Raw genomic sequence first — 14331 nt, 5'->3', positions numbered from 1 at the left:
ACCACAGATGGCTGCCTGGGGCCTTTTGCCCTCCACAAAGAATCATTTCTACAAAACCCCACAAAGTTCGCCGATATGTTTCACCTTGCATGCAATCTCTGCCGACATTAAACTTCATTAGAACACGCGGGGAGATTTGGGCACAGAGATATCCGTTCCAGTTGTAACAGCTTGCGTCGTGATTAAACGCGGAAGAGAAATGGCCCCATGATTGATTTTGACGCTAATTATAACCGACTCGCAAAAATACATTTATGCAAATAACAGCCCATAGGTCTGAGGTGGTGCAGTGGACAGAGAATATTACCTTCTCCAGCTCCAGAAGATGAAATCGTAAAACTTGGATGGCTTGAATCATCTGAAAAATTAAAATAACAATAAAAAAAATGAGCTGCTCACATCTTTTGATATTAAACAGGCACGTTTTTCCTCAATACAAGTAACTGCAGACGAGGAGGAAATATTCATGCGAGTAGCTTTTATGTGGAACTGATATTAAACTTGGACGTTATTGCAATATGGAGAGCAGGCATACGGTGCAGACATGGCGCAGCAATAAGCCTCAGAGTCAGAGATCTATTAGTGGTGAGGAAAACGTTATTCTCATATCACATTCAGAGGAAGCTAAACTACACAAAGTAAAAGCACGAAGAGAAAAAAAAAACTTTCCAGACAGAGTTCAAAGGTTTGCGACAGCTGTCAAACAGCGGCCCTTCATGTGCAGATACAACCGGGGGCCATCGTGATATCAAACAGCCCCAAAAGACGAACATCACCTCCAATTGTGCTTTTAGTTTTCAGCGCCACATGCATGGATCTCTGACGCAAACGTGCAGCTGCTATATGGAGAAATGTCAGAAAATCTTAATAAATAAATGATGCTTCTTACCAGATTATCCAATTCTGGATTTGATGAAAATAAAGGCTTTTCTGCCCGAATCTAAAAAGCAAAAAAAAACATTTTCATAAAAAAAGCATGAATATAAACTATTATAAAGTTATACATAACACACCATGTAACATGAAATATAACGTGCGTGTATCGGGCATTAATTCTCACTTTACGCACAGCCATCACACTGTACTAAATTCAAACATTTTTTTTACAAAACATGTCATTTTATTTTCTCTGAAATGCAGAATTAACTTTACGCACAAAAGTCATGAGCTCCACACTTTGCATGTGCAGATAAGAGCTCGACCAGCCCGAGCATGCATGATTTAAAAAAAAAAAAAAAAAAAAAAAGTCAAACTCTCCTGACCTGTTTTGCAAACACTGCTATGTCTTCATTGAAAGATTCCGATGAACAGACGTCTCCTCCCGCCACCCCGGGCTCTCTGGGGGTGCACGTCGCTAATTCACATTTCTCAAAAATCAGTGCAAGCAAGGGGAACAGGGGGTGCCTGGGAACACACACAATAGCAAATGTCACCAGAGAGAACAGCGCCGGGGTCAAGACTACTCCAGGCTAGATTTAGCCAGCCATGCTACTCTCCAGCAAGTCGCCCGTGGGGACTGCTGCTGCAGCCTCTGCTATTATATTATGCAGAGGCTGGGAGAAGGGCTGCAAACAGCGGGCAGACTTCTGTGATTAAATCTAAGCGCGCCTAATAGCATAAAAGCTTTAGAGTCAGTCAAACAATTTCTTGCACAGGTCTCAGTTTGGATTACAGGCGTGTGTGTGTTTGTGTGCGTGTGTGTTTGGTAAACTCCTCTGAAGCTGCAGGAGGTTGAACGTGCGCACATCCAGTGTTTTATTTATTGTTTAAGGCATCAGAGTAAACAGCTGAAGCTTCAGTGACAACATGTCTCCTGGAGTTGTGTCATCACAAGGTGAAACTGTTCAGCCTCCACAAAACTAATGCTCAGAAATTATTTTGTCAACTTGTGTAAAAAATAATAAACGACGTGCGTTTGTGAGATTTCCCTAAAACATCATACTTTTTTTTTTAATTTGATGAGGCCTGCAACGTTACACACAATTAATTAAAATAGTTAAAAGATATGAGGTTATAATTTATGCTCAAAATAAGAAAGTTAAATTCTAAAATAAAAAAGAAATTCCACTAAAATGGGACATTGTCTCATGAGTATCTCAGTGTTATCATAAGTCATAAATACATTTTCACGAGCAGCAGAACCTTCACGAGACACAACTTTTTCTTTTCTACTCAGTTCAGTTGTCAAGTCTCACAAACATGAAGTAAACATGGCTGACGTTAAAAGCCTAAAAATCCAAACCGTGCAAAAATCACAGAACATTATTTCCCTTCTGTCTGAGCGTTCAGCAGTTTGTGCTCCAGTGTTTTCACCGGGCACTGACCCGGGGTTTCTCTCCTGCTATAAGGGACTGACTGTGCAGCCTCTCGCCCACCCCGGCTGCCCCCTCTGGGCCTGGACCCACGAGATGCTCTCCCCGCGGACCAGGGGCTCGAACCTACCCGTATATAGCGTCTTTATCTCTCTTGAGAGCGTCGTTAACGGAGGAGCCCATGCTGGGGGGCATGGTGTTGGTGTGGGCGGTGTGCGGGTACTGGTGGGAGTGCAGCTGGGGCCCGTGGTTGAGGTGCACCGCCTGCATGGACCGGGCGCCGTGCGGGTCCCCGTACATGGTGGTCGGGATGCCCACCCCGTCCATCGCGTAGTGGGGCAAGTCTTCGTACTGCACACAACAAACACGCGGGTGAATACACAGAAACACACCAGAGTCTGGTTATAACTTTATATAAAAACTACAGGTCTGGAAAACATTAGAGAAGTTCTTCAGAGTTGTCGAAGTGACACTTGGAGTCTTGTTTTTCTTTCAAAATAGTGAAGGAAAAAATTTGCCAGCTGGGAAATAGTTTAATTAATTTCCCAAATCAGTTTTCTCAAATTGTATTAATTCAAAGTGCTGTTTATTTTTGTACATGTGCACCGAGCTGCCTTTTTTCTTTCTTTCTTTCAAACTACTGACACATGAAAAAAAAATTAGAAAAGAAGGGAAATAAATTCCCCAGAGTTGTTTTAATTATTTCTTATAGTTTTCAAGAAAACACTGAAGTTTAAGTAGAAGATAGTTTACGTTTTAAAAACTACAACACTGGTGTTGCTCTCAGTATATTCGCGATGACTCTTGTAGCTTAAAGGAAAAATAAAACATGAATTATTCAACACGTTTAAATTTATTAGGACTGCAAAACACTAAAACTATAGCAGCACGACTCAGTTATTATTATTGCTATTACTTCATTATTATCACTAGAGTATTTCTAACCCTGGTGTCCAGTAATTTCACTGTGTACAACTACAAATGTCTTAAACTAGTTAAATAGTGTTTCTTCATTTGAAGGGCTCATAGTTGTGCAGCATTAAACACAGTGTGATCAGTTCACGCAGCAAAAGCAACTAAACGCGTGTTGTGAGTTTTTTAGACACAGTTTTTAAACCGGAGCTGGAATTTCAAACTTTTTTCACGTGTCAGTTTGGACTCCATCAGTTTTACTGTCGTCTTTACGTTGTTGTTTTGCAGTTTGTTAAACACGATGCTGGTTCTTTACAACGCAGAGTTCTGGGGTCAGGTTTAAAAAAGATGGAATAAAAGTTTTCAAAGTGGGATCTTGAATTATTGATGGTTTTCTCTGGAGGTGACAAACAAGAGCAGGGGGAAAGAGTCAAACAAAAACAAAAAAAGCATTATCACTTAAAGCTGAGGATTTCGACCCTGAAGGCAAAGAGGTGCAAACCCCAGCGTGGTGCAGCTCCGGTGCCAAACCGAGCAGCTAAATGTGCCCAGTGTGCCTCGATCATCTCTGCGTTTACTCTGTCCACTACCCGAGCACAGATCCAGCCGCTGCTCCGAGGCAAACACTCCTGGAGTGTATGAATCAAACATTTTGTCATCACCTCATTACTAAAAACTCGCCTCGCTGGCATTACGCTAATATTACGCGTTTTCGCACTCTTCGCGCTCGGGATGACCTGACACTGAAATTTTTGGGATTTTTTTTGTTGACTTCGTGAATTTGCTCCACTCGGTGTGAAATCCGGACGGGAACAGCGTGAGGAGAAATGTCGAGATATGTTTTTGCCTCCTCGCCCTCCCCCCCTTTTCGCTTCCAGTAACTGGCCTGTCATAACTAATCTAAGAAACATCGCCGATGTGAGATATGATCACGCTCCCGATGTCTCTCCGTGGGCCGGTTCGTGGAGCGAGCGAGTGCAGCCGCGCGTAATACCGTGCCAAAAGACGACAAACATGAAATTGTGTTTCCATGTGTCAGCAGCACGGCAGAAACTTTCACCGCCGAGTGTGTGCGTCCGTGCGGGCGTGTGTGTCATCAAGCCACGTTACAGCGCAGCATTGCGTTCGAGCACGGTGGACTTAGAGAAACTTTTTAGGGGGGGATTGCCCTACGTACCCGTTGCGCCATAACCCTCCTCACTCCCTGGTCGTCCTTTCACTTTAGATAAATCCCCTCTGAGGCCAGGATGGACACGAAATGAAGAAAGAAAATCCAAATAAATGGGAAGCGGTGTCAGCCAAAAATCCCGTGTGCCTTCTTTTTCCACGCTGAAAGAAGCCAGTCCGCGCTTTTCTGCGCAAGTTAAGCCCAGGCGCGGCGAATAGGTCCTCGGCTGTCCTCGGGGGCAGCGGCGCCAGACTCCTTCTCCAAAAAACCAGGGTGAAAATAAAATAGCCCCCTCACACCGAAGCGGCGACTCTCATGGCTTTCTGCCACTCCGCCTGTCAGTCAAAACGCGAGGGCTTGTCAAAAGTACCGGATGAATGATGGTCCGACGCGCGTCTCCACGGGATCGGCACCACCTCAGTGTTAATGGTCACAATCAGAGTTAAAAAATGAAGCAGCTCTCCTCTCGCTTTCTTTGATCACTCTCGGCTCCCGGCTTGATTTTCTTATGCAAAAGCGTCTAGAGGAGATCAAGAGGAGGTGGGGTGATAATTCTGGCTTAGGCTTTCTTAAAGGAGCCACGATCGATGCTTTGCGTGTGTGTGCGTCTGCGTGTGTATATATATGTGTGTGTGTGGGTGTGTGTGTGTGAGTGAGTGAGTGCGTGTGTATGCGTGAGCCGCCTGTCCGTTTGTGTACAATGGATGTGTGTGTTGAGCTGAGGAGGAGCGGAGGATCTCGACCAGACTGCTGAAACCCGGAAGTAGTGGTGGCCATAACAGGTCGCGTCTTACACAACGCACCGGGCTGCAGCAAGTCGTGCGCAATGGAGGGGGGGGTGGGAGGACTCGGCGAGCCCGGCCAGGCGCACAGCGAGCTGGAACAACGCGGGGATTGAACAGTGAACATGCACCAGGACTCCGGCTCCACGGCTCATCCACACTAAGTGACTCCTCTGCAGCCCCGGACTCGCTTGTGAAACTCCCGATGTTCGAGGATGACGCGCACAGCCTCCACTCCTCCGCCTGCACACTTTGTTTGTAAAGACTCAATGAACCTGCTGTCAACTCTGGTGTGAGACACTCAGGTATGTTTCCAAGAAGATATGAGCTGAACCGTGGAGTACAACTTCACAATTAATAATTCATGTATGACGGACATTTATTTATTATGTGACTAAAAACGTGTTAAGTTAAATAGTTTGATAGACACTCAAGGCCTGTGGTAGTCTGTCAACTGTCTGCTGCTGGGAATCCACACTGTGCACTGGAGACAGAATCCTGTCTTGCAGGTTTTTAGACTCTTGAGGCTCATTATCAACTTGCACAGGCCCACAGTGCATTTGTCTCCACCTGTGAATTAGTATAAATAAGATTTAAGGCTTCCAAACGTGAGCTCTCCAGCAACAAATATAACTTCCATCGAGTCGTTTGGGTGCGTAACTTGGATTTAATTATAATAATATATAATATAAACGTGAATCAGTGTAATTAGTCTTTATCTGCACACAGTGTGAAAGCTGAATTAATAAATAAGCTATTAAACACGTTACAGGAGCATCGTCTTATGTCTGAGTAACAGTTCACATGTCGTCCAGCCCGCTCCCCCACAGCAGCTCTGAATGGGTCGCTCCAGTCTGCCCGGGCTGGCCAATGGCAGAGAGGCACAGAGATGGGAGCCCCCTATTGGTTCCCCACATGATCGATCCGGGGCTGATTGATCGGTTATAGGCCACATTAGCGTTGAGGCGCAAAAACAAAACATCGTCCGAGATTTGAAAACACACACTCTGTGTTTTTCCCTGTCAGTTCCCACAGACTGTGGATTCACCAAAACACAGGACATCTGACCAACATCTCCCTCTCTGTGACACACACACACACACATACACACACACAGAGAGAGAGAGAGAGAGAGAGACACAGACACACACACTCTCTCTCTCTCTCTCTCTCACACACACACACACACCAATTTTCACATCTCTATCTTAATTACTCGTCTTCACCAAACAGGACTTTGTCACCTTCCTTCTCCCTGCTTTTGTTTTTGTTTCATTAAAATGAACAGTGCGCGTGAGTGTTCACTGGTTTGCAGAGCAGAGATTAATAAAGTTTGATCAAATATTAATGAGTGTGAATTTATGAGAGGGAAACTTTAATTCTCAACTGATTCCAACAAAAGTAATGATGCGAGTGAGAAAAGTGAGGATGGAAATGAAGTTAATTAATTTAGTACTTAAAGGGATTCAAATCCAATATTATTCAGTTTAAATAAAAATGTGAATTGGGAGATTACGTAGAAATACGTATAAGGTAGTTATGAGATAATCCAAAGGATATGAAGTTACATGTGAAGGATTATTTTTAGAAAAGACGCAGAAAGCGTTTCCAGACATTTCAATAGATGTTTCATTTGTTTTTGTCAGCACCCAGAGCTTTACCCAACTTTTTCATTATTTCCCAGGTCATGACGAGTGAATGGAGAGTTTGTAAAAAGAGCCACATTATCTCCAGATTATGCTCACGAGGAGTTGCTGGTCGGTGACAGGCAGCTTAAAGACGCCTTTCTTCCCCCGTTCAGTGCGTTGAGCCATCGATCATCTGCCCCCGGTGCCAGCGACGGTGTCATAACATGATAATGCGGCTTCACAAGTTCAGCGGCGATTCCTGTGGCACAAAAAACCCGGAGCGGTGGGATCCGATGGGACGTTTTTACAGGCATGAAATGACGATATCAAAGCCTCCCGCAGTCCGGGGGCGCGGGCAGCAGAGACGCCAGCAAGCCGCGCAGGACGCACGGACTTTTACGCACAGAGACACCGGAGCAAATATTCTGCTGTGAGAATGTGCTCGTGGAGTTTGTTAATTCTGTGACTTTTTGGTGAGTAGAAGGTTCTCATTCTCCTGTTCCTTTTTTATTTTATTTTTTTATAACTAATGGATTATAAATAAAATAAACTATTTTTTAAACTCGAATATTTTCAAAATTAAAGGAGACGCTTGTGTTTTAATCCACTTTCAGCTAATTTTGTGCGTTTACACAAGGTACACAATTTTTTAGTGACTCGTTGAGAAGGAGTATAGGTCTAAATTAACATGAAAGGAGATCACGTCAGCGCCTGCCCACTGTAAAATAACTACTATGGCATTATAAAGCAATTAAACTCCTTCAATTAGCGTCTATAAAAGCTCCACTTTCTCTCCTGGAGCTGCTTCTTCTCGTGAGGGTCAGCGCATTTTGGCATCCTGAAAGAGAGCAAGGGGAGGGGGGCGAAATACGGTCATTTCTGTTTAATCCGCTTTGCGTTGACGGTAATGCTTTGAGTCGTTTCAATAAAATCAGCAGGTATTACTTTCAAACGGCTGAATGCAAATTGACAGCGTGTTTGACTGCGGAAACAAACGGGAGCGTTATTAGATGGCCCTGTGCGCCTTGACTTGTGCGTCTGGAGACAAAGAGGAGTTGTAGTCTTCATGTTAAAGTCTGAAAACACGCGCACTGAGTAGAAATTCAGTAAATATAAGAAGTGCATCTCTCGCTGTGTTGCATATCACTATTTATAGTCACCGGCAGATATTTTTAGTTCAGAGAATTGTTCCTACAAATAGAATTACGCAAATTTGGACATTATTTTACCACCCGTGCCTGAGGGTAGAAAACATTTTAAAAGCAGCTCGAGGTCAGAGATATGAATCACATGTCCGTCTCTGTGTGACCTTCTGTATCACTGCGTAAAAAAAAAAACTAAAAAAACAGGGAGCAACTGGCAGCCCGAGGAGTCAAACTGAGGTCAAACTTTCTGCAGCCCCGCAGCTCTGCGCCCGGACGTGTTGGGATCTGCAGGAGAAAAGGCCACTGGAGTCTCTCTCTCTCTGCTTTGTGTCACCGCTGCAGAAACACAGACCTGCTGCAAAAGTTTTCACGGCACATCTAATTATATGAGAGCACGGGTGCATTATCGCCTGTCAGAATAATCAGCCGGATTCATTAGGGCGCGTTTGGAGGCATGTGAGAAGTGATTCAGTGCAGGGGAGGAGAAAAAAGGCGAAAGCAGATGAATCCAACGCGCCTCGGAGATTACTCTTAAAAGTGGTTGTAATGAGGTATAATGTCAGGTAGGCATGTTTACTGCAGGCTCACAGAACAAAAGCATGTGGTGGATTAAACTACTACGTTCAAAATATGTCTAATCAATGAAAGTGCTGTAGCCGGAATTATTTTAATTTACATTTTGACTCACGTTATTGTAACAAGAGGCTCGAGTGTGATTTTTTGCAAAAGTTTGATTCATTCTAAAGGAGAATGACGCTAAAACCTCAGGAGAATAATTACATGGCACAGAAAACACCGTGGAAAATACAGACACGAGGTTAATGGTGTAAAATCGCAGCTGCAGTTTAATGATATAAAATATTATAATATTAATTGAAACCATGAGACTACAGCTACAGTTATTTTCTTAACTTTCCTGTGGGAGAGTTCACTTCTGCTGTTGGATCCTGCACAAATGTTCCTGTGAGCTGCTCACACACGTTACTGCTTAATCATGTGCGCCTTCTACCGGAGCTCTTGGAAATTACATGTGGTGCAGAAATGCAGAGTTCAGCTCAGATAATGAAACAACAGCAGTTTGAATTCACTGTTTAACGTTTTGCACATCAGTATTTCTTAGTTCCCTGCACGTTGCACTAAAGGCAGAAAATACTTTTTGAATCTTTAAATGAATTACTTGCTGAAGCCTTATTTATTTCTCATGATCTTTGTTTATTGTTAAACATGCTAATAAAGGTTATAACTGAGAACTGTATTTGTATTTTGTTGTGTTTCAGTTGTCCAGTGTTTTTATTTCTTCAATTCCAATCTATATTTAAAATGGTTGATTTTTAATAAAGCATGAGAAGACGCTGCTTGTTCCTGTCGCTGTGTTTACTGTTAATGTGACATGAGTCATATATTTATACAGAAAAGAGTTTTTCTTGAGTTCAAAGCGAAGCTTTCACACACGTGTTTCATAAACGACCTTGAACTCGGTGAATAAAACTGCTTCTATGTTGCGAAGTAAACATTTGAGTAACTTAAAGCTTCACTCAGCTCCGTCAAAGCCTGAGAGAGAAAAAAAAGTGCTGCTGCTTTGTCTCTGAACAGTTGATGTGTAGGTGTTGAATTAATGTGGAACATGTGGATTCATGATAAAGAACTGCAAACACAGGAGCTGCGTGGATGTGACAGCAACACTGACACCACTGCATCACACCTATAGGTACATATACGTGATGAACAGCTGCTTTGCTTGTAGAGTGAGAACTGTGTGAAATTAGATGCATACATATATAGACAAATTAACGTATATATTCAAGCACACACACGGACACACACACACGCACACACACACACAGCAGAGGCCTGCAATAATAACTGTGCCGAATGCTGCCAGTCAATTTTCACATTGTGCCAGCGGCCACCAGGTCAGCAGCTCCACTTTTACTCTGAAAGGCTGCTGAGTCTGAATTAACCCCACAGATAAAGCAGGAGCTCATCACTCCATCACACACACCTCCTTACCTCCCTCTGTCTTTCCTCTCCCTCTCTTCCTTCTCTCTCAAGGTCTCTCGCCCTCCCCTTCCAGCAACATTTGGCACCACTGGTATTATTTCAGGTGTGCTAATGGTGTCACAGACACTTTTGCCATGAGAGGAGGAGACGGGACGAACTGAAAAGAGGAGGACAGAAGGAGAAGATGAAGAACAAAAGGAGAGGATTATTGCCATCATCATCATCATCATCATCATCATCATCATCATCATCATCATCATCATGAACTCCTCTCCCCCCCAAAAAATCAGGCTTTGGGCAAGGGAAGGAAGTCACATGTCGGCCAGTTGCACCATTCAGGGTGGAGGGGTGAGGGTGGCAGTGGGTGAATGGTAGAAGATGGGGGGGGGGTTGTCACACCTCCCACTGAGGCTGTGAATTGATCAGCACCTTAGAGAGAGAGAGAGAGAGAGAGTGAAATAGAGGGAAGGAGGGACAGAGGAGAGTGAGAAAAAAGGAAAGATGAGGGATGATGATGAGGGCTGGAAAAAGCTGGGTGTTGGAGCCGGGCTATAAAACCAGGAGGGAGGGGAAGAAAAAGAAAAACAGAGCGATAGGAAGCGAGGAGTGAGGGAAGGCTGCAGAAGAGGTGTGAAGACTCATCTTTTCCTGGATGGGTGTGAGTTTAGGCTGGAGCGGAGAGTGGCCTGGGAGCACAGCAAAGCCTGGTGGTAATAAACCAGCCAGAAACAGCAGCTATAAGGGAAACACACGAAGGGCTGTGATTCCAAATGAAAGACGCAGTCCTATAATATTTCAAAAAACGACAAGAGATTATTAATATCTGAGGGTAGGTTCTTAAAACACAATGTGAAAATACACCAGTTGTTAAGTTGGGTCTATTTTCAGTCACTGGACAGACTTGGATTTTGACAACAAAGGGTTTGAAGGACCTCCGACATGTTGCTTTCATGTTTCTTTAAAATGACAGATATTAAAGTTCTAAAAATCACAATAAAGCAAAGACTAAGATTTTTTTCCTCAGACTTTCCAGCGTCAGTGCAGAGAAATTTTTTTTTATGATTCTCAGAGTAAAACCATTTCTCCATGTGATGGCCACTTTCTTTCCAGAGCGGCTGGTGGAATATAAAAACCTTTACCACGACCAGCGTTTGGCTTGTGGCTGATCTGTATCTGCAGTAAACACATGGTCACAGTGAAAGTACAGTCGAAACGTGCACACACACACACACACGCACAGACACACACACACACAAAACCACTGTGCACTAATCATAGAATATGTCAAAGAAGGTGATAAGTATTTTAATTGCCCATAAACGTTCAGATTGAACTTTGACAGTCTTCAATTCTAGCTATGTCGAAAAGTTGCAAAAGGTTTGAAATATAAAACAAAAATATAAAATAAATAAAGTAGATACCAAACAAAAATATAAAAATAGTAAGTGATCATAATATTAATTTAAATAACAGCGACAATACCCAAACTATTAGTGATGAAAGTAAAATACGTTAGATAACACAAAGGACATTAAGTTCTATTGTGCCTAATATAATATTTTTGCAGCTGTGCAGCTTCTCGTAAAGTCAAATAAGCAAATAAAAAAAAAGATTGAACGATTCAAAAGAACAGAAATAAACTACTTAAAAATATCAGTTTACAAATAATCACTGTGAAATCTATGGAAATAATACGTTCCATTTGAAAATATCATGTGACTGTGTTGCCTTCAGGTCCTCTGGTGGACTGTGGCAGGAGCGAGGAGCATGCTCACTGAAAGCAGCTCCCTCACTGGTCTTAATCTTGACCTGGGGGGTGCCAAAAGGCCGGAGAGATCACATCTGACATGTATACAGGCGCGGGGCTGCTACTGATTTAGAAAAACCAACAACAGATCCTGAAAATACACTTTCTAAAGCAGCCAGACAACCAATGGAAGGGGTTTAAACGCGTGTGTCATTCTTCACATGTTGGTTTGAGCCGATCTGCAGTTGATCTAAACAAAACTCAGGTTAGGATTAGTCAGACGCTACGAGACAGTGTCAGATAAAAGGTGGGCTCGGAGATCGTTATGAGCTGGACTTCAAAATAAATCCTAATCAGTTGGTAAAATGTTGAGACGGAACTGAAAGCAAATATTTAGCATGTCGGCTCAGATACTTGTACTCCAGTTCAGCAGCGGGGCACTCGTCCGTCCTGGCAGCGGTGAATCAGATTACCAAACACACTGATTGACTGCAGCGGTCGGCGGTGAACCTACAGCCACAGCAACGTCTCCTAAACAAAGTTATCTCTGCCGAAGTTCACTAAGAGGTCAGCGGTCACATCATCTCAGATCCATCGTGTAATGTACAAGTCCGCAGGATCCCAATAAAGAGGCTTTCAGGGCATAAATTCCTGTCATAACAACAAATGTCAGAGATACGGTGAAGTGCACGAGACTGCGTGTGCCGTGCACTAACCGAGACTCCGCTGCAATAAATGGAAGCAATTGTTCTTCTCCTTTGTAATAAAAAAAAAATCACAAAGGCCTTCTCAAACAGAGAAACTTTTTTTTTTCTGTAAAAAGTTCCTTTAAAGTCAAACACCAACTGTCAAAGAATCAAGGCAGCGTAATTTGTTGTAAATTTATTCCACTTAGCTTTTGTTAATTATCACAAGTGTCATAACCATCAAAAGACAACAACAGACGACTTGGCACTCGCTAATGTTTGACACTTCTATCTTTATACTCTTTGTTCTGTCGCTCTTTCTTTCCTCCTCTGTTTATCACACATTATACCACACCTGTCTCAGATAATTATTCCTTCCACCCACTTTTTTTTTTTATTCATCCTTGAACGTCTAAAAGCAGAGAGCGGAGGACGTGCACCTGAAACTGTTACCATAGTGTTTCCTTTAATATAAATCACTTTTCTTTATTTGTCGCTAATTCAACGCAGGAATCAAACTCTTCACCTGAGAAGGTCAGAGCACATTGTGTTTCATACTGAATGGAAAAGTTAAGTCTTTTAATTAAGGTTGCACTGAACTGACAAACTCTCATTGGGTTCTTTAATATTTATCTGACAGAGCGATTAGTTTGTATTGCATCTTTACATACACACAACCTGGTTTGAAGTTGTACAAAATAAATACCAAAGAATTAACCTCGGAGGTGCAAAAGGTCTCATTCACAGATTTGGTCTCAGGGTGAAAAAAATTCTGTAAATATATAAAATACACAAATAAATAAACAAGGATGACACTCAGTATATTGCATTATCTCACCCAAGGCTTCCACAACAAGCTGCTCCAAACTACACACACTCACACATCAGCCCCAAAATATGTCTGATTGTGTTGTTATTATCCTTCCACCAAGTTTTTGCAGAATCCTGTTGACAAACAAACAAACAAACACACACACAGAGGCGGGGGGAGGGGGGAGGGAGGGAGGAACAGGTGTTTTTTATCCTCTGTCCCTGAAATGTTTGGCGGTGTCACATTTTCACTCTACACACGTCATTTAATATAAATTCAGTTCAGATGAGGTGCTTTTCGAATAAACACAAGTCAACTGGAAAACAGACTCTAAATATTTGCGTAATCCAACAGAGAGAGAAATGGAGCAGCTGCGGCCGAACCACTTGTGCTTTTCCGACGAGGGGAAAAAACCAGTGACAGAGTTAATCAGACCGAATTGACATGTTAGCAGTGATAACATTGCGCCTGGATTTGCTCCTCACCACCAAACCACCAGAACTTCCACTGCAGGAGGAGTTTATGTTCCCAGTTCCTGTCACTTTCACCAAACTCTGGAATAAAACCCTCATCAAACATCACGGCCACAGTGCCGCAATATTTGTTAACTCAAACTGTCTGCAAATCTATCTGCAGGAGGGGGGAAATAACTTATTATTCAAGTACTACACCTAACTACTTCCCTTTTACACCACATTATACTTAAACTGCAGACACACACACTACTGTACTTTTTACTCTACTACTTTTATTTGACGCCTTATTAGTTCTTTTGCACATTCAGTTAATGCATCATATGATTAACAAATATAACATGATGCATTTTAAAACTTTAAATAGTAATAGAAGTTAAAATTAGCACCTCCGCAACTACTACATCCAGAATAACAATCAAATAGTATGATACATACATGTATACAGCACGGTGAAAGGGTTAATTCTACTTTAATTTCAAGTTTTAAAGTATATTTGACAGTAAGAATGATGAACTTTTTCAAGAGGAAAGGATCCAAGTACTTCTCTGTTGCTACCTCTACAGGTTTGACTCACTGCTAGAAATATTTGCAAATATTTTTGACCTGTGTCTGCAAAAGCAAATTAGCTTCTTACCTGTGTAAATATAAACCTTGCGGTGATTT

At 42.5% G+C, this 14331-nt stretch overlaps 1 protein-coding gene and 1 long non-coding RNA gene across 5 annotated transcripts in view; one reads left to right on the top strand and one right to left on the bottom strand.

Moving 5' to 3' along the window:
* Nucleotides 1–10100, bottom strand: part of meis1b (Meis homeobox 1 b) — an 85034-nt gene extending 74934 nt beyond the window's left edge. For 2 of the 3 annotated variants that reach the window (XR_011246019.1, XM_020094211.2), the window contains exons 1-5: nucleotides 4402–4981; nucleotides 2443–2663; nucleotides 1263–1404; nucleotides 890–940; nucleotides 308–358 (exon numbers count right to left, since the gene is read on the bottom strand). Coding sequence is in view for 1 of the 3 variants with exons in the window: in XM_020094211.2 (XP_019949770.1) it covers nucleotides 308–358; nucleotides 890–940; nucleotides 1263–1404; nucleotides 2443–2663; nucleotides 4402–4413 (477 nt within the window). In the remaining 2 variants the exon portion in view is untranslated. Of the gene's footprint in view, nucleotides 1–307; nucleotides 359–889; nucleotides 941–1262; nucleotides 1405–2442; nucleotides 2664–4401; nucleotides 4982–9957 lie in introns of those variants that run through there. The other variant, XR_011246020.1, reaches the window with a different exon arrangement.
* LOC109634012 (uncharacterized) lies at nucleotides 5168–10138 on the top strand. 2 transcript variants are annotated; one of them, XR_002203029.2, is made up of 3 exons: nucleotides 5168–5479; nucleotides 6859–7275; nucleotides 10000–10138. It is a non-coding gene; the product is annotated as an uncharacterized lncRNA (long non-coding RNA). The 2 variants fall into 2 exon arrangements; XR_011246021.1 differs by lacking the exon at nucleotides 10000–10138 and having other exon boundaries at nucleotides 5272–5479; nucleotides 6859–7381.
* Nucleotides 10139–14331: the final 4193 nt, after the last annotated feature.

This window comes from Paralichthys olivaceus, chromosome 14 (genome assembly GCF_024713975.1).
Source record: "Paralichthys olivaceus isolate ysfri-2021 chromosome 14, ASM2471397v2, whole genome shotgun sequence".
NCBI classification, from domain to species: Eukaryota; Metazoa; Chordata; class Actinopteri; order Pleuronectiformes; family Paralichthyidae; genus Paralichthys; species Paralichthys olivaceus.
This window is presented reverse-complemented; position numbering and strand designations above follow the sequence as displayed.